The sequence below is a fragment of the Dipodomys spectabilis genome, unplaced genomic scaffold, assembly GCF_019054845.1.
Source record: "Dipodomys spectabilis isolate Male_0828 unplaced genomic scaffold, ASM1905484v1 ptg000365l, whole genome shotgun sequence".
Lineage (NCBI taxonomy): Eukaryota > Metazoa > Chordata > Mammalia > Rodentia > Heteromyidae > Dipodomys > Dipodomys spectabilis.
Genome location: NW_024871042.1, coordinates 3,447,140 through 3,473,444, shown reverse-complemented (window position 1 = coordinate 3,473,444; position 26,305 = coordinate 3,447,140). Strand labels below are relative to the sequence as shown.

At 41.6% G+C, this 26,305-nt stretch overlaps 1 protein-coding gene across 2 annotated transcripts in view; it reads right to left on the bottom strand.

Annotated features, from left to right (window-relative positions):
- The window catches only part of Pcsk2 (proprotein convertase subtilisin/kexin type 2), a 274,532-nt gene that overhangs the window by 21,354 nt on the left and 226,873 nt on the right, over positions 1 to 26,305 (bottom strand). For both annotated transcript variants that reach the window (XM_042666500.1, XM_042666501.1), the window contains 3 exons: positions 26,045 to 26,121; positions 12,705 to 12,793; positions 6,499 to 6,674 (listed from right to left, as the gene is read on the bottom strand). In XM_042666500.1, coding sequence (XP_042522434.1) covers positions 6,499 to 6,674; positions 12,705 to 12,793; positions 26,045 to 26,121 — 342 coding nt within the window. The remainder of the gene's footprint in view (positions 1 to 6,498; positions 6,675 to 12,704; positions 12,794 to 26,044; positions 26,122 to 26,305) is intronic.

Here is a 26,305-nt window from a genome sequence, read left to right as displayed (position 1 = left end):
GGGGTCTCTGTTGCCTATTTTCTACTTACAAGGTGAAAAATGCTTTAACTGGCTGGGTGCCAGTGGCTCATGCCTGTAATCCTAGCTACTAAGGAGGCTGAGATCTGAGGATCGCGATTCAAAGACAGCTGGAGCAGGAACTTCCATGAGACTCTTATCTCCAATTAACCACCAGAAAACCGGAAGTGGCTTAAGTGGTAAAGTGCCAGCCTTGAACTGAAGAGCTGAGGGACAGTGCCCAGGCCCAGAGTTCAATCCCCATGACCACCCTCCCACACACAAAAAAGCTTTAACTATATACCCAACACATGGACTATGAAGTTGACAAAATTGAAACAAGGAAAGCAAAAACAACAACAACAAAAATTTCCTTCTTTCCTTTCTTCTTGACCACACCATTAAGTATTCATTAAGCGAACTTAGGAGTAGGTGAGGTTTGTGTGTCACAATTGGGAATGGTGGGTTCTGTGGTAAACAGTGTGCTCTGGTAAGGTCTCTTCTTTTTCTTCCTTTTTATACTAGTCAAACAAAGCACATGTATAAGATACTAAGATTTAAAGACAGCTAAAACTGCCTCTGTGAGAGGTAATTGTAACCTTTCAGAGATGGATAACTCCTTCCTTCCTTCCTTCCTTCTTTCCTTCCTTCCTTCCTTCCTTCCTTCCTTCCTTCCTTCCTTCCTTCCTTCCTTCCTTCCTTCCTTCCTTCCCTCCCTCCTTCCTTCCTTCCTCCCTTCCTTCCTTCTTTCCCCTCTCTCTTTCTCTCTTCCTTTTACTTTTTGTGCTCAAGGCTTCTTCTTCACCACTTGACCCACAACTGCACTTTTGGCTTTTTGCTGGTTAATTGCAGATAAGAGCCCAGGCTGGCTTTGAACCCTCATCTTCAGATCTTAGCCTCCTGAGTTAGGATTACAGGCATGAGCCGCTGGCACCTGTCATCGCTTCCTTTTTTAAAACATTTACATGTTATCATCTGAAAATAGTCATAATGTTTTTTTCCCTCTCTCTCTCAAGTCTCGGCATCCTTGGCATGCTTTGCCGAACAATCTCGCTTGAAAAAGGCCTTTTCAGTTGTAGCTGGGGAGGTGACAGATGGGGCAGCAGCACACACCCAGCTTAGCAATGTGGCGAGGGAGTTCAGAGGCCCAGGGAAGCTGACAGGGGCTGCCCAGAGATGCTCTGCAGCGAGTGCCATCTGCACTGTAAATGTTGGCAGAGGGCACACATCATCGACTCGGAGCACACATTATCTCTGGTGGCTTCAGGTGACAAAAACATGCCTGTCTGTGAAAAGCAGGCGTCTGCCACATGCTCCCCTGGGCCACGCTGACATCTGGCCCTGGGTTGGATGCGGCATTACTCCTTTCCAGCCACACAGTGTTAAAGGAGATGAGCTGTGTGTGTGTCAGAAGTTATACCTAAGCAAGGTCACTGGTGGCTCACGTCTCTAATTGTGGCTACTCAGGAGGCTGAGATCTGAGGATCTTGGTTTGAAGCCAGCCCTGGCAGGAAAGTTCATGAGAAGTTTACCTCCAATTAACCAGCAAAAGTAAAATAAAACAAAATAACTAAAAATTAAGAGCCTGAAATGGAGCTGTGGCTCAAGCAGTAGAGTACTAGCTTTGAGGAGAAAAATAAAGCTCAGGGACAGTGCCTAGGCCTTGAGTTCAGGTCCCCCTACCCCTCAAAAAAAGTTCAACCTCAATATGGACCAGGAACATCACCTCCTGTCATTCCCTCCAGTTTTGTAAACAACCCTGTGCTACTCATATATCAGGGTTTTCAGATGGGCTGAATTTCAACAGCAGATTGCCATTATTTTATAAGAAAATACCATCTCTTTATTTCTGAGACCTGCCCAAATGTAACCATTGTTAGCAGATGACATGATGCTATTCACTTCAAGGGCTCCCCCATTCCTGAGTTTCTGTGAGACCCTTATATTGTAGGCATGAGTCTAACAGTGAGGTCTTGACTGGGAAGTTACCCTTCATATTCTTCTGGTAACTTGAAACTCTCGTTGGAAAGCCTGTCATCTTGGGGAAAGATAAGATTTAGGCTTTCTGGTGCTTTTCTCTAGTGGTTCATCTTTCCAAAGGGAATTTTTAGCCTTCTCCAGGCCTTGCTTTGCCTTTACTTGCAGGGCGATTACATGAGTATGCAAATGTGGTTAATTTAAAGGAAACCGGAGTGTGCTGGTAAATGCCTAATGACCAGCTCTCTGAGTGTGAGTATAAAAGGCCACCATGCTGGTGGCTCACAGCTGTAATTCTAGCTACTCAAGAGGCTGAGATCTGAGGATCATGGTTTGAAGCCAGCCTGGGCAGGAAGGTCTGTGAGACTCTTTTTTTTTTTGTCCATAAGGGAGCTTAAATTCAGGATTTGGCACTGTCTCTGAGCTTTTTTGTTCAAGTCTAGCACTCTACCACTTTGAACCTCAGCTCCACTTTTTTTTTTCCCCCTGGTGGTTGGAGATGAGTTTCATGGACCAAATTTGCTGCCTGGGTGAACTGAACTGTGATCCTTAGATCTCAGCCTTCTGAGTAGCTAGGATTACAGGCATGAGTGAGCATGAGATTCTTATCTCCAATATCCAGAAAAAGCCAGAAGTGGCACTGTGGCTCAAGTGGTAGAGCAATAGCCTTGAGCAAAAGAAGCTTAGGAACAGTGCCCAAACCCTATATTCAAACCCCAGGACCCACCCCCTCCCCTGCCCCACCCCTCACCCCGCCCGGACACAAAGGCCCTCACTTGTGGTGTTTGCCAAGATCCATGTCTGATCTGAAGCTACTGATGTGACATCATCAGGCACCAATTCTGGCAAGACATTTTGCCTGACAGAAGAGCATTGTTCTGTCCATAATGAGAACTTGTGCACATTGCTCCTTTGAATGATTATGTTAGCGAATGGGGGAAGGAGACCTTACCAGTTCCCAAAAAAGGAGAAGAAAACTACTTTCATTGGGTTGACTATGAACCATCTTGACTATAAAAGAAAACCCAGGTACTATCAAGTGACCAGGTTGTTTCTGCTGCTCTAGTGAGCTCAAATCTCTCCCAGGGTTTTTTATTCTAAAATGGAAAAGGCATGTTCATTTTCTAGGGCCCCCACCATAAGATCCTCAAAACTAGTTGACATTAATAACAGAAATCTATTGCTTAGCTCTTCTAGAAGGTAGAAATTCAGGACTGAGTGTCATCAGTGTTAGCTCCTCCCAATGACTGGCAAGGAAGAATGCTCCTTGCCCTTCTTCCAGCTTGTGATGTTGTACCAGCCATGTTTAGCCTTCCCGGGCTTGTAGCTGTGTCCGCTATTTCTGCTTTCATCTTCCTGTGGTCTCTCCCTTAGAATTTTCCTTTTTCCTTTCCAAAATAAGGACACTAATCGTATTGGATTAGGAGCTCAGCCAATTCCAGTATGACCTCATCTTCACTAACTACATCTGTAACAAGGCCGATTACAAATAACTTTACATTCTGAGGTCCTGGGGCATAACATTTCAACATATGAATATTTGAGTACATAATCCAACCACATAACAGAAGAGAGAGAGAGAGTTTCTGTGTCTGTGGGGGGAAGATGGTCTTATATTTATGTGCAGACCTCTGTAACAATTCAATAACACAGAAGACACTTTTCCAAAAATTATATTAAATGAAGTAAGCCAGGTCCAAAGAAACATAGGTCCCATGGTTTCCCTTATTTGCAGTATCTAGTATATGTCTGAGTCAAGCAGAAAAGGTCAGATAAGGTGATGTTAGGGATATGAACCCTAAGATATGTATTCAAATGTTTTTTTCTTTCATGCGATTGTTTCTAACATATTTATAAGATTATTTCTTTGTTGCTTTGTATGTCCCTCCCCCACAGTATAACCCCTGCTTTCACTGTATTTGATGTCGGTATAATTTGTGGAGGGGAAAGGGAAAAACAAATCATTTAAATAGGGATACAGGTAGACCCATTGCAACATTGCAAGTTGTTAGGTTGAAAACGAACTTTACACTTTTGGTGCGGGGCGGGGGGGGGGGGGGGAGAGGGGAAGATTGGGTGAGGGGGCAGGGGGTGGATGGGAAGGGATGGGAAGGGGAAACAAAGGAGGAGGCTACAATGCTTGATAAGAAATGTACTCATTATCTTGCCCATGTAATTGTAACCCCTCTGTACAGTATTTTTCACAATAAAAAATAAAAGAAGACACTTTTCCACCAAAGGGCCAGAAAGTGTGAATACAGATGACTCACACTCAATGTTATGCAGAGTAGAGGAGAAAGAGGACATGTTGGAAACCTGAATGTCCTCTCACTCTGTGAGTTCTGGACCTTTCTAGTAACTGAATGTCCTCTCACTCTGTGAGTTCTGGACCTTTCTAGTAGAAGCATATTTCCTAGCTTTGATGGTTCATGGTGGGGCTGGGGGGTGGGAGGTGTGAGATGGGGTAGGGGTGGGGCGAGGGGAGGGTGGCAGGGAAGGTATACCCTCTATTTAGGACCAAAATTTCCTTGACAGCATCAAGGACAAGTAGCAGTTAGAGCAGAGACTGACTGATTGTGGCTGGCAAGGATGCTGTTAGTTCTCATCTCTGTGGAAACACCCTGTGAACTTACACCCCCAAAGAAGAGAAGGAAGGATGAAAGAAAGGAAGATCCAAAGCCAGGCAGAAGCAGATAGGGTGAGAGGCCTTAAACCCAGATGTTCACACATCCTGGGGCTGGGATCTTGCAGTTGCCTGGAAGATGTCTGTTTCTTTCTAGGCTATTCGGGGACTTGTTTTAACTATCCCACTGAACTTGGCATTCCAGTGTCTCCTTCCAAGAAACTCCTTCAATTGAGTTATGTAGGTTTCTGTATCCACAACACAGAGACACACTAAAATGTGGAGCTTGGTCACCCACACTCCACCTAACACACCACCCTGACGGGAAAGTAGGTTGCTGTTAATTCAGAGCACCAGTTACCTCATGCCCTTTTCCATTCTGTGTGAGTTTATAAAAGTCCTTCCACAGAGTCCCAGGACCTTAGGGTCTCATCCTGAAGGGTGTTGTTTCGAGCAACACCTCAAACTTTAGCGGGGTCTTCTTAAAGTACAGTTGGATGCATCAGGTGGATGAGGCTGAGACATGGCACCAGCTCACACTCCTAGGTGGACCAGTCGCCACACTAGTAGAGTTCTAGCTACTCAGGAAGCTCAGATCTAGAAGATCTCAGTTCCAAGCCAGCCTGGGGAAGAAAAGTCTGTGAGACCAGCACAATGTTGGAATAGAGTGATTAAATGGAGTTGTAGTGCTTTCCATGAGCAGGAAAGCTGAGTGAGAATGGAGGGCCCTGAGTTCAATTTTTGGTACTAGCACAAAACCAAGTCACCATCACCACCACCAATCCCCTTCCCCAATGCTTTGTGAAGGCATATTCAAACCAGGACTGTTGTGTCACTTTAGGCCCCGGGACTCATGGAGCAGAGACAAGTCACTCCCAATATGCCCTATCTGAGTTCATGACTAGGCTCCAGGAACCTGCAGTAGTTGTATTTTGGGGTCAGTCGTGACTGTGGCTGACACCATTTGCTGGGTATTCATTCCCCAGTGCCTTGTATATGCATGCTTATCTCATGTATACCTCATTTGGATCCTGGTCCTTTGATGGACCCAATGTTGTGACTATTGTACAGGCAAGAAAATAAACTCAACTGAGTTAAGTCTCTTGTTACTGGGTGCTCAGGCCCTGAATGGTGAAGCAGAGAGTTGACCCAGCAATCCCCTAATCCCCAAGCCTGAGTTTGTGTCTTGTCTTGGGTGGTCATTACTCTAAAACCTCAGAGAAGAAACCTCTGTCTCTCACTAAGTGGCACTATGCAGGCTCTCCAGGCTGCCCTGTCTTTGGAGCCCTCGCCTTTGTCTCCTTCCCTTGACTCTTGGTCAGTAGACCAAGAGGCTAGTTTTAGGAACCCATGGACATAAAGGTTATTGCTTAGACCTCCTACCATGGGAGTACTGTGGTTATCCTCTAGCTCCTGCCCTTGAATTTGGTCTCATCCAATGTGGGTTGAGAACCCACTTCCTGTAGGCTGGCCCCAACCAGCCAGGGAGCATGGAGGGGAAGGTAATACTGGTCCATTGTTGTCCAGGATGGGTGACTTTGGCTGAGGGCAGCCTGTGAATCTAGCAGAAACTTCCTTAGAGAGGGGCAGTCATCTGAGACCCTTTTCTCCTCAATACAGGGATCTGGCCTTGTCATTGTGAGACGTCTCTTCTGCCACCTGCTCTCCTTCCTCCTCTTTATCCATCAGAGATGTCCTTCCCTGTAAGTTTCCTGCCTTGCTCAACCTATTTTTGGTGTGTCCTTTTCTCACAGGATCTGAGTAGCACACAGGGAAAGAACCCTGCCTCTTCTCCTGCCCCTGCCACGGCTTTTCATCTCCTGCACTGCCACCATGACTTCACCCACCAGCTCCCATCTCATGAGGGGACTGGGATCTCATGGTGGCAGGGATGTCTTTACCTTGTTCACACCATCGGCCATGGCCTGAAGCGTGAGCTCTCGGGGCCCGTCCACTGTCTTCCCATTGTCTGTGGGGCCCCAGCTGGCACTGTAGATGTCGATCAGTTGAGGCATGTGGCTGATGGAGGAGGCCTCAATGATGTCTGTCATAAATGGCTGGTCCAGCATCCGGATACCTGTGGGCAGGTGTGAGCGGAGATAACACATTTTGTTACCCAAGTCATAAGGAGACCTGGCAATGGAGAAGAGCTTGGGTGTCAGCTATGGTTAGAACAGATGGCAACCTTGGATGATCCAGGGAACAGTTTGGAATCCAAGGATCAGAAAGGATGCCTCGAGATCTTGCTCATGCCTTCTGTTATGGTACTACTGGCAAAAGGATTTATTCCCCTAGCAAACTTCACTACAATTCCTATAATGGTAAGAGACCTTGTTTGCTGAAGAGATTCCTTTTGTTAAGTGGAAGCTCAACCTGCAGGAATTCCATGTTGACTAGGATCAAGGTCCATGAGAGAAATAAAGCAGCTATGTGTGACAAGTGGAGGAGATAATTGATAACTGAGAGTTAAGGTGAAATTCCAGAGGTCAAGGATGGACAGGGACAGGTCCAAGTTATGATGAGGAAAGAGGGGCTCTCAGTTCAGTATAGCTGAGAGGGGACATTGGGAGGGCGGAAGTGTTGAGTGGGATACTTTAAACTGTGTTAGCAATGGGATGTGTGATGCAGCCCCTCCGCTCCCTCCCATGGTATATCAGTGATGTTTGTGTTTCTCTCTGATGCCATGTAGGCATGACTTCTTGCTGGACTAAGTAGGTAAGCCTGAGCTTCTCATTGGGATACAGGAGAAGAGAAGAGGGTGGCTTCCATTTCTATATCTCTCATAGTGCACATCATTCTTTGACCATCCAGAAAGTGCCTCTCTAGGGCTAACTCACCAGCAGCCAATGAGATGGGCTTCCTGCCCACCATCACAACCTTCAAAGAGCTGCTGATTGGGCCATTTTGTTTTCTATAGCAACAGGCTCCCCTTCCCCCTTCCCCCCCCCCCCCCCAGGAAGGGGAGGAATCAGTTGGTAACAATATTCTGTGGTAAGGAGTCTAGAGTGTTATGTAGCTGACTTACTTCTTTCCATGCATGAGGACCGCTGGAATTAACACTCTTCATTTATTTACTTTTTTTGGTCAGTCGTGGGTCCTGAACTCTGGGCCTGGGCATTGTCCTTCAGCTCTTTCAGCTCAAGGTTAGTGCTCTACCATGGAGCCACCTTCCTAGTGCTTTACTATGTTTTTTTTTTTTAATTAGAGGAAGCCTTATCCGGAATAAATCTAATTTTTGGTTTGAATGTTTTGCAAGTTAAGTTTTATGCTTTATCAGGAGATAGGAAGTCTAAAACTCTACACGAAGATGGCCAGTAGGCCACAGAATAAACAGACCAGCACAGTTTCCACATGAAGTTATACAGATGTGAGTGAGCATGCATGTGCATGCACACATACGTGTGTGTGTGTGTGTGTGTGTGTGTGTGTGTAGGGTGTAGGAGAGTCCTGTCTTCACTTGTCCAGAAGGAGAAAGCTCAAATGCTCTTGAACCTGTCTAATGCCTGAACAACCACCTCAATGAGAAGGTGATAGAAAGTCAATGCTGAGCAAGGTTACCTTGATTTCTCCATCCGTCAGCTACAGGCAGCTGAGGTTTTCTCAGAGCTGGCTTAGTGGCAATTAGGTGTTCCAAATACCCGCTTCCTTTTTGCAGCTCTGAGCCCTTAGCCGCTCTCCCTCTTCACCCCAATGGTGAATGGGAATTCCCAATGGGAATCCCTTCCTACTGCACAGGAACACAGGGGCTGACATATATTAATCTTCTGACTGTTTTAGCACCCAGGTGGAGGCGGGCAGGAGTGGCCACAGACTGCAAGCCATGTTCACTCATATTGTACAGCCACGTGCCCGACATTTAATTGTGTTAAGTTCAGGAGGTATGAGGCATACCTTAACTAAATGAGATACAGTATTAGCAAGCAACAATACCATTAAGAAGCAAGACAGAGGCCCAAATGTGACTTGAGGACATTTAGGGAGGGCCCCTCCCCTGACTCTGGATGCTGAGGAGCTAGAGGGACCAGGTGTGTATGTCCAGGGTGGGTGGGTGGGTAGAGAGAGATGTCAAAGGGGTGAGGAGTCTGTTTCCTTACCTCTGTAAAGACTGCCACAAGTGTGTGGCCTCTCTTGCATTTATTTAGAGTCCTTACTTATTTACCTGCTTATCTGGCACCACAGCTGGCCCTCCTAGTGGCCTGGGATTGGCATGGTCTAGTGGATTGGAGGCGGAATTGTTTCTGCTTTGACCCCATTGCCAAGGATGTATATGCACCTGACATCTGTCCAGGCTCATCAGAGTCAGTTTGTGCACTTACGAATATTATCCTTGAAGGCTAAGGAGCACGTTTACACTCATTCAAGTTTTAAGGTCTGAAAACTCATTAATCATTGTGCTTATAGTGATTTATTTTATTGGCTTATTTAAAACTCAGATGAAATAGGTACAAAGTCATTGAGGTGTTATAAGATTTATTGGCTAATAAAAATAATGGTAATCTATAAAAGTGATTCATTGCTGTAGAGTCAATTGCAAGACATTCTGACAGTAATCAACAGTGTAGTTTTCAAATGCCGAAAATTCTGCTTCAAAATAATCATGATAAATAATAATAATAATAATAATAAGACAATCAACAACAATGAGTGCTGGGAAGGAAAACTGTAGGGTGCTTTTTTAAAAACCAAGTCTGGATGAGTAAAGTGGCCAGAGAAGCAATGTCAGAGAGAGCAAGGGGCTCTTGAGAACTAAGAGAAGAAAAGGAGGTAGCCATGAAGCATAAAGGGAAAGGTTCTGGGCAGAGAGACCAGCCCATATGAGGGTCCAGGAGAATAGAGACTACACTTTCTTATGCATTTGCTAGGAGATTTCTAGTCTGAGTTGTGTTTAGCCATGTATACCTATATCACAGAGACAGGATGGACTACAGCAGAGAGGCTGTTGGGCACACTGACCCTTGGATGGAGGAAAATTGAACGAGGTCCTTCCTCAGTCAGCACCACCTGTCAGGTGGACAGCAGATGAATTCATGACTGCATATGAAAGTTATGGAGAAGATAGCTACACTGAAATGAATCTAGGGCTAGCTCTATGACATATACCAAGAAAGCCTGAAAATCAACGAGAAGAGAAATGAGCAAAGTTTATGAACCGAAAACTAAGTAGGAAACAAACTCTTGGAAAGATGCTAATGCATATTTTTCTTTTTCTCCCTTTAGAAAACTCATCACAAAATTCAACTACAATCTTTTTAAAAAAATTCCTAAGCTAGGAATCAACAGGCTTCTTCATTTCTAGAGCAGAGAAGGACTTCAACATCACTGTCAAAAACCTAACCTGTAAAATCATCTCGGAGACTAACAGAGACCAGTGGTGACTCCAGTAGGCCACTAGAGGGCAATGTAGCCCTCTCTGGATCAGAAAGCTCTGGACAGGAAGATTTTTTTTTTTTTTTCTGAAAGAATTTAATTCATTTTTAACAAGTAACAAAATGCCAGACAACTCTCACAATTGTCAGGTTGAGTGAGTAAAATATCAAGCTCCTCAAATCTGTAAGTTTGAGGAAGCTGAAACTCTGCCCTTGTTTGCAAGGTGTGAGTAACTAGCATTTCCTTGAACTAGAATTCCTTTTCAACTCTCTTCCAGGAATCCAGAGGATGCTAGATGCCTCGAAGGGCACCAGCTCTGAAGGGTGGAATTAGCTTACCCAGTGCTAGAACAGTTAGGATGAGAGTGATTGGCCACAAGGAGCAAGGTTGGGCTAAAGGAGTGGACAAGGCAGCGTCTTTGCTCAAAATTTCTGTGGCAGGTTGCTGATCTATATATCCCAGTGGGTTAGAGGCATTACATTTCTTTTGGCAGGGGAGGCAGAGGCTCCTTCAGCCATCTGGGCCTCTGTCTGGGAGGCTTTCTCTACCTAGCTGAGTTCTGCTCAGCCCTGGTGAGCTACATGAGCTACTGAGAGTATTGCTGGTCAATGAGTCACAGGTGCTGGTGAATCAACTCCCCAGCCTCCTCACCTGGTGTGAGGGGTCCATTTTGAGAGCCACCTGCAGGGCTGAGCCCTGGTTGTCTATTAGACTGATCAGTGTGTCAATCAACCTTCTGTGGCTTCCTTCCTTTAGCTCTCTTTCCCCTCACCCCCTAGTTATTCACTCTGGGGTCCTAGGATTACCCTTTCATCCCTTCCTCCCCACTCCAAAAAGCCACTGTCACCCAAATCCTTGTCTGGTGTTTTGCATTTAGGGAATCCAACCTAAGAGAGCAGGAAAATTAGGTACAATTGTGAGCAGCTCAGATGTTTACAGAGTGCAAATAATAAAAGGAGAGAAAGACACCGAGCAAGACAGAGGCAGAGACGGAGAGAGACAAAGAGATAGCTAGAGACAGAGATAAGGGGACAGGAAGGAACCATCACACACTTCTAAGAAGCCATGGCCAGCACCTCTTTTAAATGCTATAGACTGTTATTTTACAAATCTCTTTGTTCAAAAAAGCCAGTAACTCTATTGAAGACCATCACTGAAAATGAGAAATTCAGGTTTGAAAATTTCAGTTGTCTCCCATTTTCCCCTGTGACTGGCATCAGGTACCACCCTAGGTGTGAGCCTGGCTTATAAAATATTAACAGAATGAAATCCTTTCCCCTGAGCTCATCACTGCTTCTGACATTTTGGATGCACACAAAGTTAAAGGGCTGACACCTGGGGGCCAAGCTTCCTCTATGTACATTTCAGAAACCTCCAGATGCATTCTTTGTGAACTTTCTCACCCTCATCAGGCAAGTCTCCCAGGAGATGGTGTTGAATGGATTAAGTGTGGGGAGATAGAGGCTTGCTCTATTTAGGCTCCCGGAAATGCAAGGTCAGTACAAAGCCAGTTTATGGAAAATAAAATCAAGGCACTTGAAAAAAAAGGAAGGAAAAAAACCAAGGCTGTGTGATTCAGCTTGAATAAATCAAGAACTCATTTGATGCAAAATTTGGCATAGCCACATCCATTCTTGGACATCTTGATAAAAATCTAGGCATCTTGGACTCTCACTGTCTATTTCTGCGACTGTCTGTCTGTCTGTCATTCTGGGTGGAAATGGGGGTTTATAAATACCCACTGACTTGCCACTTCCCTTTATAAGGTTTTAGTCTCTGTAAAGAGGAAATGGTTAAATATCACACTCAATGAAATGTCATAAAAAGGTGGCTGAGAGCTGTTGATTCATGCCTGTAATCCTAGCTAGTCATAAGGCTGAGATCTGAGGATCATGGTTCCAATCCATCCTGGGCAGGAAAGTCCATGAAACTCCTATCTCCAATTAACTACCAAGAAGCCAGAAGTAGAGCTGTAACTCAAGTGATAGAGTGCTAGCCTTGAGCGAAAAGGCTAAGGAATGACACCCAGGCCCTGAGTTTAGGCCCCAGTACTGGTAAAAATCCCCAATGAAACAAACTACAAACAAAAAACAAAACTAAGTAGACTGTATCTCCTTAGAGATGAATGAAATCCACTGTAAGAAGCACTTTAAATACTCTGAATATCATTATGAATACTTTATACATAGCTTGTCTTATCCTGCAGTCTATATTTGAGTTTCCATAAAGTATTATTGATAGCAGGGTGTGGGGGTATGTGCCTATAATCCCAGTAGATAGGAGGCTGAGGCTGTTGGCCAGGGTCTTCAAGGGCAGCCTGGGTTACATAGTGAAGTTAGGTATGAATAGCAAAGAGTAGCAAGCTTACAGTTCCATTTTTATAGAGCTCAAAAACTGTTAGACAACAAATGTGTGGTTTTTCTTGGGCTGATGCATAGTAGCTGGGTTGTATGAGGAGGGTGTTGGGATCTGGTCATGCGTTGGTTTTGTAGATATTGCACTTGTGGGGAAAAAATTATTGAGTGTTTACTTATGATCCATGAATGTTACCATAGCTGTATTTAAACTTAAAATAAAAATAGCCTAACGTTTCTGTGAACATTATGATTTACCAAAGTATTCTCAATCTCATTCACCTGCCCCAGTGTGGTTTTTTTTTTCTGCCAGTTCCCAGCAGGCTGGAGGCCAGAGTGGGATATCTTGTGGGGCTGACTGCCCAGACTGGGCAGGGCCACCTTACCTGCCACCTTGGAGTTGTACGCTACCCCAACTCCACAGATATTGTTGTTGGCTGCAGCTGAAACTTCTCCTGCACATCGGGTTCCATGGCTGGGGGGAAGAATAAAAGACAAGTAAGATGTATTGCTAAAAAGAATTTGGAGGCAATGTCTCAAATTCTACCAGCTGGAGACAATTTGCTTCTTTTCAGTGGCCCAACTGGGGTCGAGACAGCCTGTGGCCCACCTCATTTCCTGTCTGTATATCCCAATGTCCGCTTTCATCCTCCTACTTCATACCCGTGGCCTTCTTGACCTTGGTCTCTTGCTTTCATAAAATGGTTTCTAAGAACATTTTCAACCTTAACATTTGATCTTAACTGTAAAATTTGAAGTATCTTCCTGCAGGAAACACACACGTTTCCTTAAAAATGAAACAATATAAAACAGATATAGATGGGTTAGATGGGCTCTGAGATTCTCTCTCTCTCTCTGTTTCTCTCTCGCTCTCTTTTCTCTCTCTCTCTCACTTTGTTATTTTAATGGTACTGTGGGTCTTGCCCTTGCTAAGAAGGTGCTGTACCACTTAAGCCATTCCCCTAGCCTCTTTTGGCTTTAGTTAGTTTTGAATGAGGGTCTGGAGTTTTTGCCCAGACTGTCCTGGACTGTGATCCTCCTATTTATGCTTCCCATGTAGGTGGGATGACACTTGCTAACTTTTTGCCAGGGCTGGATAAGTAGCTGACATCACAAGCAGGAGCCATGAGGCCTGACTGGCTTTGCCGTGTTGTTTCTTAATTACTGGAGTTGTGGTCTGGTGTTATTTTCAAGAACATTTCAACACACAAGGGTGTAATACTGCCTTTCAATAATGGGGTCATGGCTATGCCTCTTCATTGCATCTCAGCCTCCTGTGAGGAGTGATTGAATGCTCCAAGTCTTCACTTTTACCCAGAAAAAAAATCATATACTGGCAACATTTGGCAGTTTGACTTCAAGAGTTCTATAGAAACTGAGATTGAGCAGATTAAGAATCTGGGCAAGGCCTTTCCTTGAGGCAGATAAAACAAATGCCCCAGATCTTAAAAAAAAAAAATCAATCAAAGAGTGCAAAAATAACCCCTCCAAACTTCTAAATATAGTTATCAATTATAAATTACATATTTATATAGAACACATTTAAATATTTCTGTTATAATGTGAATAGGAATAGAAATTATAACTTTTAAATTATGTCATATATCATATAAAGAATGTAACATTAAATGTATATACATTATATAAATGATAATGTATATAAATTATACTGCAACTATATACATGTAATAATTATAATGTATATAAATTATAACAACATAGTATGTTTCCATTTATAAATACTTTAAATATTAATTGTATATACACATATATACCTATCTATCTATCTATGCATACACACCTTTTTTTCTCTGCCTGAAGGAATGTAAATCCTACCTCTGTAAAGGCTGTTTGTCTCTTGGTTCAAAATTCTCTTTGGAATAGGAATGAAATCTGTACAATGTGTACAGATCAACCCTGGAGTCACTGTGAGGTTGATCTGTGGAAAATTCAAGGGCTGAGCATTGCTAGCTACTTGGCTTCAGGGTTTTGCAAAGCACACTGGAGATTTTGGAGAAGGCACTTCAATATGGTTTAACTTGATGGGGCCGTGACTCTCATGGCTTCTATTTCTTTAGAAACTGCTATATAAAATGGGGAGAAAAGGGCAGGCAGGCTCCCACATATGTAGGTTACATTATGAAATACACAGACACTTTGCAGTTTTTCCTATGTATTAGCAGGTCTATAGCTAAGCTTTATTTGTGCTTATATCTACTTGAGTATCATTAGTTATATACTCATATATTAGTATATAATATAATCATACATTAAATATTCACTTAAATACCATAAATATCATAAACTACACATATGTCTTATGTCCATGCGATCTATTATGTTTTTAATTTTTAAATTTATGTTATTTTTTAGGTGATATAATAAATATACATAGTTATGGGTTACAGTGTGGTCACTGAATATAGACACACAGTGGTATACAATGAGTTTTGGTCTAATCAGGATTACCAGCAATTCCTGTTCCTTAAATACTGAAAATTTCTTCATGTTGGTGAAATTTGAATTCCTCTTTTCCAATTTTCTTTTCTTCTTTTTATTTTATTTTAGTGGTTCTGAGATTTGAACTAAGGACTTATGCTTGCTAGGCAGGTGATCTATCACTTGAGTTCAGTTTCCACCTCTTCTAATTCTTTATAAAGTATGTCATGAATGATGATGAACTGTAATCACCTTCTGTGCTATTGTACATAGAACCTGTGCTTTCTATGAATGGGACTTTGGTTCCTGCTATCCAACCTTTCTCTATTCCCCTCTTCCATACCTGCACTAAGGCTTTCTCTTCTGTCACTTATATATAACACTGGCCTAGTTTCTTTTCCTATTGAGTATTTGTCTTTTTATTTTATTGTTTTGCTTTTTCTTTATAAATTAGAATACTAACTACTGGTTTTCCATAAAATTTGTTGTGCATATTTACTATTCTGTGGCTTGTCTTCCAGCTTCATTTTCTATAGTTTTTGTTGAATAAAAGTATTTAATTATCATGCATCAGGTTCATCCATCTTTTTCTTTAGTGTTTAATGAGATGGGGAATAATGGGGGAGAATGATGGAAGGGGTGACGTTGGTTAAGATCCATTATACTCTTAGCCTGACTTACAGAATTGTAACCTCTCTGTACAACTAATTAATAATAAAATAAAAGAAGAAATCCATCCCTATGTCAGAATCATAAAGATTTTTTTCTTCTACATTTCATTCTAAGGGTCTGGGAGTGTGGCTTAGTGGTAGAGTGCTTGCCTGACATGCATGAAGCCCTGTGTTCGTTTCCTCACTACCACATAAACAGAAAAAACCAGAAGTGTAGCTCAAGTGGTAGATAGAGTGTTAGACTTGAGCAATAGAAGCTCAGGGACAGAACCCAGGCCCTGAGTTCAAGCCCCAGGGTTAGCCAAAACAACAACAACAACAACAACAACATACACACACACACACACACACACTCAAACCAAAAAAACCACCACCACAACAAAAAAACAAAAACAAAAAAATCCCAGAAAAAAAAGATAGCTAGGCATGGTGTGTCAAATCTGTAATCCAAAGTACTTGGGAAGTAGGATAGGAGGCTTGTGATTTGAGGTCAGATCAGACAAAAAGATTTTTGAGAGACTCTATTCCAATGAATGGCTGAACATAGTGTTGCATACCTGTCACCGCCAGCCACACAGGAAACCACAAGTTGGGGGAATTACAACCCAATGGAGCTTGGGCATAATGTGAGACCCTGCTTCAAAATAACCAACATATAAAGGGACTGGAAGCATGGCTCAACTGATAGAAAGCCTACCTAGCCAAGAAAAGGCTCTGGGTTCTCTTTCTCTCTCTCTCTCTCACACACACACATACACACACACAAGTTATATACATTTACATTTTTATTTTTCCTAGAATTTATGTTCATTATGTGGATAGGTATCTATTTCCCCTCATGTGAATAGTTAGCACCATTTATCCAACAGTACTTCTCAGTTTATTTGCATTTGCATTTTTATTGCTGCCTGTTTTGGTCATGTTCTAAGCTTCCTTTTGTTTCTGGGCTTATTGTTCCATTTCTTTGATCTTGCTACTCCTGGTTTTCATACTATGCACTTATACATATTATGGCTTTATAATGTTTTGACATCTGGCAGATGAAGCTTCCCTTTCTTACTGTTGTTCTGGTTCTCCTCCTCTTCCTCTTCCTTCTCCTCTTCTTCCTCTCTCTTTTTTTGATGTGCGGATAATGGGGCTTGAACTCAGGGCCTCCTATTCTTGCTTTGATTTTTTGCTAAGGCTGGCACTCTACCACCTGAGCTACACCTCCACTATTGGCTTTTTTGTTAGTTAACTGGAATAAGAATTTCAGGGATTTATCTGTAAGTGCTAGCTTTGAACTCAGATCCTCTTATCTCAACCTTTTGAGTATAGGTCACTGGTGCCTGGCCTTTTTTTTTTTTTTTTTAAATTATCTGCATTCCCTTCCTACATTTTCTCTTCTTTTCCCTTCTCTCTCTTTGTCTTCTATTCTTTGCCCTTTGTTTTTTCATATCAATTTTAGAATGATTTTGTCTAGTTCCATTGAGAAATGCTATTGAAATTTTAATTGAAATCACATTGAATTAATAGATTAACTTGACAGCTTTATATATTGTTCCTCCTTATTCATGACCTTAGCATGTCACTCTATAACTCAAGAATGCTTTGATATCTTTACAAAGTTTTATAATTGTCTCAGAGTGTTCTTTAGATTTATAATTTTTGATCAGTTATGAGATGTAGCATAGTGTTTGATAAAGAAATGATGGACCACACCCTTATCTTTTCCAGACTTAGAGAATGCTATCAAAGTTTCACCGTTAAGAAGAATGTTTGCTATAGGTTTTAGCCCTTATTTGCAATAACTAGTATATGTCTGAGACAAACAGAAAAGGTCAGATAAGTTGATGTTAGGTGAAATGAACCCCAAGATAAGTATTCAAATGTTTTTTCTTTAATGTGATTGTTTCTAACATAGTTATAAGATTATTTCTTTGTTGCTTTGTATGTCGCTCCCCCACGGTATAACCCCTGCTTTCACTGTATTTGATGTCAGTATAATTTGTGGAGGGGAAGGGAAAAAACAAATCATTTATATAGGGATACAGGTGGACCCATTGCAACAATGAGATGTACATGTCGTTATGTCAAAAAACAAACTTTACAACTTTGGTGGGGTGGGGAGGGGAGATGGGAAGGGATGGGAAGGGTGAGGCACCAATGCTTGATAAGAAATGTACTCATTATCTTGCCCATGTGATTGTAACCCCTCTATACGGTATTTTCACACACACACACACACACACACACACACACACACACACACACACACACACACAGAGTCTCTATTATCTTCAATTCAATAATTATCTCTCCAACAGTACCCAGGCTAGATTTTATCCCATTTATTATGATTTTATTTCCTATTTCACTTATTATATTTTTCAAATAATTAATTTTTGTTTCATATATTTTATTTTTTTCCAGTCCTGGAGCTTGAACTCTGGACTTGGGGGGCTGTCCCTAGCACCTTTTGCTCAAGGCGAGTGCTTGAGCAAAAAAGCTTGAGCCTCAAGCTTTTTCTGTGATTAATTGGGGATAAGAGTCTCATAGACTTTTCTTCTCTTCTTGGCTTCACATCATGATCCTCAGATCTCAGCCTTCTGGGTAGCTAGGATTACAGGTTTGAGCCACCAGTGCCTAGCTCATATTTTTATTTTTGCTTGTGTTTCTCCCAATATTAATTTTTTCTTTGTAAATCAATAGTGTATTTTTGCACTTATCACTTAGAGCTAACTCTACGTAACTCACATCTTTTCCACAACTGCCCCACACTACCAATTTCATCTGGAATGAATTCCTGTCCTGGTTTTAAATTTTGGTGGGTATGCCTCTTTGCAGATATGTTGGAATTAAATTCAGATTTTGAGGTAGAGATACACATTCTTCTTTCCCTTTCTTTGGGCTCCTCTTTCTCTGGTTATTGATCCTGGGACTGTTTCATTGTGCTTTAATTCTGAATCCCACAGCTAGACCCCATCCTGGAGTTTCAAGGCTCTGGATTCATAGAGATACTGCGGAGAAGACAGGTTTAACCAGCATAATAGTGTGCAACTCTATCCATTCACAAGAAGTCATCTTCACCCTTCAGTCTCCCTGGGTTTACAGACTCTTGCCAAAGTCCCATGATACCAGCTAAAGTTTTTTCAACCATGCCTTTGGAGATTTTAAAAAATATTATTTAAATTATTGGTAAGCAGTTGTACAAAGGAGTTGCCATTTAACAAAGCAGTTTATGAATACAATGTATCTTTATCAATGTCATCCCTTTCAACATTCTTACTCATTCCTCCTCTACCCATCCCTTCCCTCTCTCTTCTTAATTTTGTAGGCTATACACTGGGTTTTTGACTGCATTTTTCCTCTCTCATCATTTGTCCACTCCTTTCCCCTTGACCTCACCCTACCCCTTTTGAATATCTGCTTTCTGGTGTTTTATTTTGCTGAACTTTGACTTTGCCTTTCTTTTTCTAAAATTTTATTTTATAGTAAAGATGCTGTACAGAAGGGCTACAGTTACATTGACTTTGCCTTTCTAAGAAATTACACTAATTGAATTCTCACTTGAATCTACTATATTTCAGGTAATACATTTGTATATGTTGGCATACCACCCAATGTATTTACTTGTAAGTTTATAAGTTAAAAACTAGCTTCCACATACATATAATGGAGACAGAGTTTAATGTTAGATATATTGGAGCTCAAATGTAGATTAGATAATTATTTTGGCATAAGCCTTGTTTGTTGGCTAATGCCCAAAGCAAGAGTTTTGGGGGTTTCAAGAGACTATTGTTCAGAACTGAATGAATACTTAGGCAGATAGGCTAGGATAAGTGACAAGTGATAAGTGGCTGTTGTCGGGAAGCCTAAAGTTTGTCGACCAGCCTGTGGTGCTTTCTACAGAAGTAGGTAGGCCTTCCATTTTTCCGAGACCCTACGTTAGGCTGTTGACTCACCTTGGGTGTTACATACACAAGGTATCACTGGAAATAAGTCCTCTTTTGATTAGCAATTGAGAAACATACCACTTGACTTTTGTCAAGAGGTTCAACCTGGTGCTGAGCAGGAGAGAAGGGAGGTCTAGGTAAGTAATGGGATCAACAACCAGATCTTCCATGGACTCCTTTGGTATAGACTCTCTTGCTTTGTATCTAGTTTTGGAGTATATAATTTAGCTCTTTTTTTTTTGTTTTTTGGTTGGTTGTGGGGCTTGAACTCTGGGCTTGGGCGCTGTCTCTGTGCTCTTCAGCTCAAGGTGAGCCCTCTACCGCTTGAGTCACAGCGCCATTTCCGGTTTTCGATTGGTTTATTGGAGATAAGAGTCTCATGGACTTTCCTGTCCGGGCTGGCTTTGAACCATGATCCTCAGATCTCAGCCTCTGAGTAGCTAGAATTACAGGCATGAGCCACTGGCACCTGGCTTGATTTAGCTCTTATGGAAGATCCTTCATTGTCACTCAAATTTGGATTTGGTACCACTTACAGAGTGTCTGTTGTCTGCCAGGCTGTGTACATGCAATCTGCATCCATGCCTCTCAGCTCCAGTTCAGACTTTGAAAGTAGCAGCGTTTGTACCGTTTTATGAACAAAGAACTAAGTTAGGAATCACTAGTTTCATACTGAAGAACGCACACAACACTACATTTCTCCATCCTATCTGCTCCATTTTGCTGTCTTTAGAAAAGAATCATTACCTTGCTCATGTAACTGTAACCCCTCTGTACAGTATTTTTACAATAAAAAATGTACATAAAAAAGAAAAGAATCATCGCTACTTGAAGATGATAACAACAGCACAATAACAACCCGTATCTCAGCAGAGTTGATTATACCAACATTCAGGTATTTATTTATAGTCTTTATATGTTTTTCCACAATTCTTAGATCTATATTATGTGTATTCCCTTTTGCCCAAAGAACAATTTAAATAAAAATTTGTCTATCTCAGGTAGAGGACTAGAAATAAAAAGAAACCATGATATTTCTCCAGTGGCTTGAAATAGCTAGCAAAATTATACTCCATTGGATTTCACTCTGCTCTGACTTGGATGTAGAGAGGGTTAGTTATAAGCAACAAATTTTAAGCTAATATCGACTTATGAGGCAAGCTCAGTGCTCACATGAAAAGAAGTTAGATGAGGTCTTTGAAAACACTTGGAATTTTATTATCCAGGAGGTGACTCCTGAATTAATCCATAAAGACCTGTAGAAAAGATGTTCATCTCCTCCTAAACCATTAAGTGTCACTGGGATAGAAAATCTCTTACATCAGTGTGAAAATAGGAAGCCAGAGAGAGCCATTTTTCTCCCTTGTTCTTCTTCTACTGCCTGGTGCATAGGTTCTTCAAAATAAAATATGGCTTTTATAAAGGAAAAAAGCCTAATCACTGAAAATCTTGTTTACTTGAAGGTTTACCTAACACTATCAACCAAATTAGCACATATAGAGATAAATAGTCTTCAGCATATATATGTATATATATATACGAGAGAGAGAGAGAGAGAGAGAGAGAGAGAGCGCTTCCATCCTTCCATCCTCCATTTTGGTTGTAATAAATGTCTCCTCTCTTCCTGGATTTATGGGAAACTTTTTGCATTCAGGAATTGCATCTAATCCATATTCTCTTACTCTTTTAGGACTTAATAGATAGAGTGTACTGTGTCTTTTGTAACCTCATAAATATCACTGATGGCAGGGATGACATTTCAGTGGTGAACGCCTGTCAAAGAAATGCTATGCAAGAGAGATTTTTATGGACAACCGTGCAGTAATGGAATACAGATCCGCAATGCATCACCAAACATTGACTTAACACTGAGCCAGGCTGCAAGATTATTGACAGAATGTGGGCCACAAACCTTGTGAGTAGCAGGCAGACCTAAAATGGACAGATGTCAAGGCTGTTCAACATCTCAGCATGACTGAGAAGGTAGGTCACCCATCTATCACCCAGTCAATCAATATTTACTGAATGCCAGCCAGGAAAAAAATGTGATGTTAGATCCTGATGCCTCCCAGCAAATCAATTATATCTGTTATGCACATTATTGATGCTCATTAGATTTGTAACATTTTCCTCCCTTTTTATAACTTGAGTTATTACCATTGTTACTTTGTTTGGTCAAATGTAGTCCTCTGAATGCGAGCTAGGCAACAATCATACTCTGTTTGCAAATTTCTCAACTGTTTCGGAACTGGAGCTGAAATACTGCATGTAATTATTAACTAGTTTACCATGGAATAAATATACTGGCTCTGCTTATTAAAAGGAACAATCTTACCAAATCCAATCAAGCACTGGTCAAGACATTCTGATATACATAGCTACAAAAAGCAGTTTTGCTTTTTTCATAAGTAGTGCCTGGCTTAAGAGTTTTAGATCTGTTCTTAAAGAAATGTACATGGTGGTCAGGATGTGTGGATTCAGTGATAGAGCACCTGCATGAAACCCTGAGTTCGGATTCAGTGATAGAGCACCTGCATGAAACCCTGAGTTCAAACACCAGGATTGATTGCTAAAAAGAAAATGAAAAGTAGACATGAAGGGAAATAAGTGCACAGAGTGTGCTGCAATGGTTTAAAGCGTCAGGAGAACCCAGGAGGGATGGGATGCTTTTGAACGTGGTTTCTCATCCAAGGGGAACATTTTACATGTTTGCTTGAGGGTGTTTCTCGTAGTGTGTTTTATTTTCTACTTCCCACAGCAAATGGCGACCCCATGATGGAGAGCTGCTGCGGACGCCCAGGCAGCAATCACTCCTGTGTTCTAACAAGCCTTTGTGGCAAGCAGTGTGGCTGGAATAATTAATAGCAACAACTCCTTTCTCGTAAAGCAACAGCCAGTCTTTATTGGAATGTCAGTGTATGTGGAACTGAGCATTGCTCAAGGCCCCCAAGATGCTGAACAGGGATGAGGGGCAAGATGCAGTGCCCAGGTCTAGGAAGAACACCTGAGGAGAACACAGCATGGCTTTATGGCTGTGGAGTTGGTGAGAGACTCATGAAGGATCAGTAGCAGATCCTGCATTGGACAAAGGCAGATGCTGAGCTCAAGGTCATGGGGCCTCCAGGTAGTGATGCTCCATGAATGTAATGGGAAAAGAATAATCACTTATGGCTTCTTAGCCAACTGTAAACTCTTCTCTTCTTAGCAGCCTGTTTAAATCTTTCCTCTCATCTCTTCCGTGAACCCTTTTTAGAATACAACTCTCTGCAGTCTCCAACTCCCATACCAGTTATCCAAGCCACCTCCCAAATATAACTTGTTCCTCCATCTTTGTCTCACTATCATTGCCTAATTTGGATATTTGCCCCACCTCCAAGTCTACTTATTACCTCTTCTCAGATTCTGGGCCAATAGTCCCCATGCAAACCTGTTTCTACTACTTATTGGCCATGGGACCTTGTACAGATTAATTAAACTCTCCGTGCCTTGGTTTCCAAAGTGAGGTGATTTTATTAATATCTGTTTAGAAGATTATTATGAGAATTAATTGAATGAGTACATATAAAACCTTGAATCAGGGCCTTAAAGAGAGTAACTGTTCAATGTGTGTTAGCTCTCCTCCGTGTGCTATGTTAGTGCTGACCACTTCTGACCTGTAGGGAATTGAGCATGTGTTTCTTCCTTATATGATCCTGCAAGCCCCCCAAAAGCTTGCACACTAAAACTAGTAGTCTTCTGAGTAGCATAGAACTCTTGCCTATTTTTTAATATGCTATGCATTTTGGATAAACTTCTTTTTTTGGGGGGGAGGGGATCTGGTCGTGGGCCTGGGCACTGTCCCTCAGCTCTTCAGCTCAAGGCTAGCGCTCTACCACTTGAGCCATAGTGCCACTTCTGGCTTTTTTTTTTTTTTTTACTGCTTATGTGGTGCTGAGGAATCGAACCCAGGGCCTCATGCATGCAAGGCAAGTGCTCTACCACTGAGCCACCTCCCCAGCCCCATGGGTAAACTTCTTATTGCATTGTGGGTGGCACTATTCTTGGAGGTCCTGGAGATGTTGGGAAGTACAGCCTAGCTGGAGGAGATGAGTCACTTGGAGTGCCCATACAGTCATTCACATTTCCACAAGAGAGTGTCCTTGGGGCTAGACCTTTCCCTGGATGCCTTCTGTCTTTCTCTCTCAGCTTCCGGTCCTCTTTGAGGTGAGCTGCTTTACTCTTCCACACTCCTACCACCCTGATATCCTGCCTTGACTCAAGCCTAAAGCAATGGAGCCCTATAATGATGGACTTACACCTCTGAAATTGTAATCCCAAAGAAATCTTAATGTCCTTATTTTGTCTTTCTCAGACAGGAATCTGTCACAGCAATGGATAACTGACTCGTGTATATGTAGGAAACATTGAAGTCATACAAAAGTAGAGTGAGTTCCATGTCACCCATCTTACAGCTTTATCAATTATTGTTTTCTCAACAGCCCAACTTATTCACTAACTTTCTACCTCAAGCTATAGATACAAAGAAGAAGAAACAAAATATAATGTCATTTCATCCTGGTGGGAATTTTGAGAGAATATACCCTCCTCTTAGGAGAAAGGTAAGTTATTTAAATCTTCCTTATGCCCAGCAGGTGCCAACATTTTGGACTAAGGATTCTCCCAGCATTGTAGGCTTGAACTTTGACATCATTCTTTCATTGTCAGTTTTGAGAGGACAGGAGTCAAGGAGGGCATCATCTAATCTTGGTAGTAACAAGCCATGGTGGATGGGGATCTTAGAAAATGACCTGATAATTGGGGAAAACCATTCAGTGGTCAAAATGGACACCCTGTCTTGAATCATTGGCTTCCTAGGACATGGGGGTCATGCTTGTCTGAGTCACTATCACAATGTCCCTGGGTAAATGGACCCTTGGGATTTGTTACTGCTGACAATGATGGATTTTATTACATGAAACACTAATTAGGTCTAATTACAGGTTTTAAGGGGGTTTAGAATGGTACTTTCAAAAAAAGTTTGTGAATGAAAATATTTGAGAGAAGACATTGCCTTAAGTTTTTTTTTAAAGGACTAGTCTCATATCATCTCACAAAAGACTTGATTTGAGGAAGATTGTGCTTGGATTTGAAATATGGGGTTTGGGAAAAACTTTGCTTGGTTATATTTTTGTGCCTGGGCCAATCTATCAAAATTAATTTAGTACCTAAGACTTCCAGAGAGATAGCAAGTGGTTGTTACACATGTTGCCTCTCTCTTTTCTGATATTCATGCAGAGAGCTGGCAAACATTTGGGCTGAAGCTGGCCCTACTCAACACAGTGTTCCAGCCTGTTATTGCCAATTACGTCTAACCCCTGCCGTAGTGACATTTATTTGTTAACTTCATATCCCTGTGTCTGTGGATAGTTTGTTAAACAGACATTAGGATCTAGGGTTATAAGAAATGGACTAAATTCACTCCCAAAGTTCTTAGACATTTTAAATAAATTCTTATTCTCCGAACACACACATCAAAGCACTGCAGAACTGTTTGCCAGATTAAGCAGTTGTGCAAAGGGGTTTCAATTCAACATGTCAATTTTTGAATACAATGCATCCCAATCAATGTCATCACTTCCATCAGTCTCCCCTCCGTCTATCCCAACTCTACCCATCCCTTCAGCTTACTATGTTCCATTTTCATACATTACATTGAAAATTCTGACTGTATACAAGCTCTGTATCTTAATTTCTTGATATTTCTTTGTGCAGTTAACCATCAAAACAAGACATTTACTTCACTGAAACAGAAAGCACATTTATATCTTTAGTAGTACAATAGGATAAAAATCCATTTGGGTGGACCATTTGGGTAGTTTTGTACGGTTGAAACTCTATTCCCCATGGATGGGTGCCAGTTGCTTATGCCTGTAATCCTAGCTACTCAAGAGGCTAAGATCCGAGGATTGTGTTGTGAAGCCTGTCTGGGCAGAAAAATCTGAGATTAAAAAAAAAATCCCCAATTAAACAGTAAAAAGCTGGAAGTAGATATATGGCTTATGTAGTGGCCTTTGTCTTTTTAGCAAAAAAGCTGAGCAAGAGCATGAAGCCCCAAGTTCAAGCTCCCATACTAGTGTATACACACACACACACACACACACACACACACACACACACACACACACACACACACACACACACACACTCTTTATCCTCAACATTGCCTCAAACCCTTGCCAACTATATTTACTCTTTGTCATTTACTACATGAGTAATTGTAAGGTCATAAGCAGAAACATTTTTCAAAAACACACCAGATGTAGGCCCATGAAGCAAAAAGTTCCTCAGCAATGATTTTAACAGTTCAAGCAAAATCAGAGTGCTGTCTTTCTTTTTTTCTTTTAAATTTCCTTGTAGCAAAAGATTTCTTCTTTCTGTTTTATCCTATCTTTAATAGATTAACAGGCAGTTTATTGCTAGTTCAACAGAGCAAAATATTCAAAAGGTAATTCTTGAGGAGCATTATAGTATTAGAAAAATCCCCACACATTCAGAGCATATAGCCACCAAGTAGAAAGAAAACTCCAACATAATGGGATGTAACACTGAGATGGTTTTCATGGTAATATTCAACCCTTAAGCAAAACAAAATAAAGCAAAACCCTAAAGCCCACTGTCAAATGCTCATGAGGCTTGGCTTACCTGTTAAACCAGTCATCAGTGTACCGAGGGTATGGATAGGGGTCATTGCTGCTGAAGTCATAACTTGCTTCGGCATTCTGAAAAACACAAGATATCTCATTAGGCCAATGAAGCCAGAGGCTCATTAAGGGACCAGTGTGGTGAGCTATACTGTTGGAGCTATACTGGAGGGTTGTGGTACAATGACATGTTTGGAAAGTTGGGACAGATCTAGAATGTTCTCAGAGTTTTCTGTCTTCCTTTTATCCCCTTTCTTGTTTG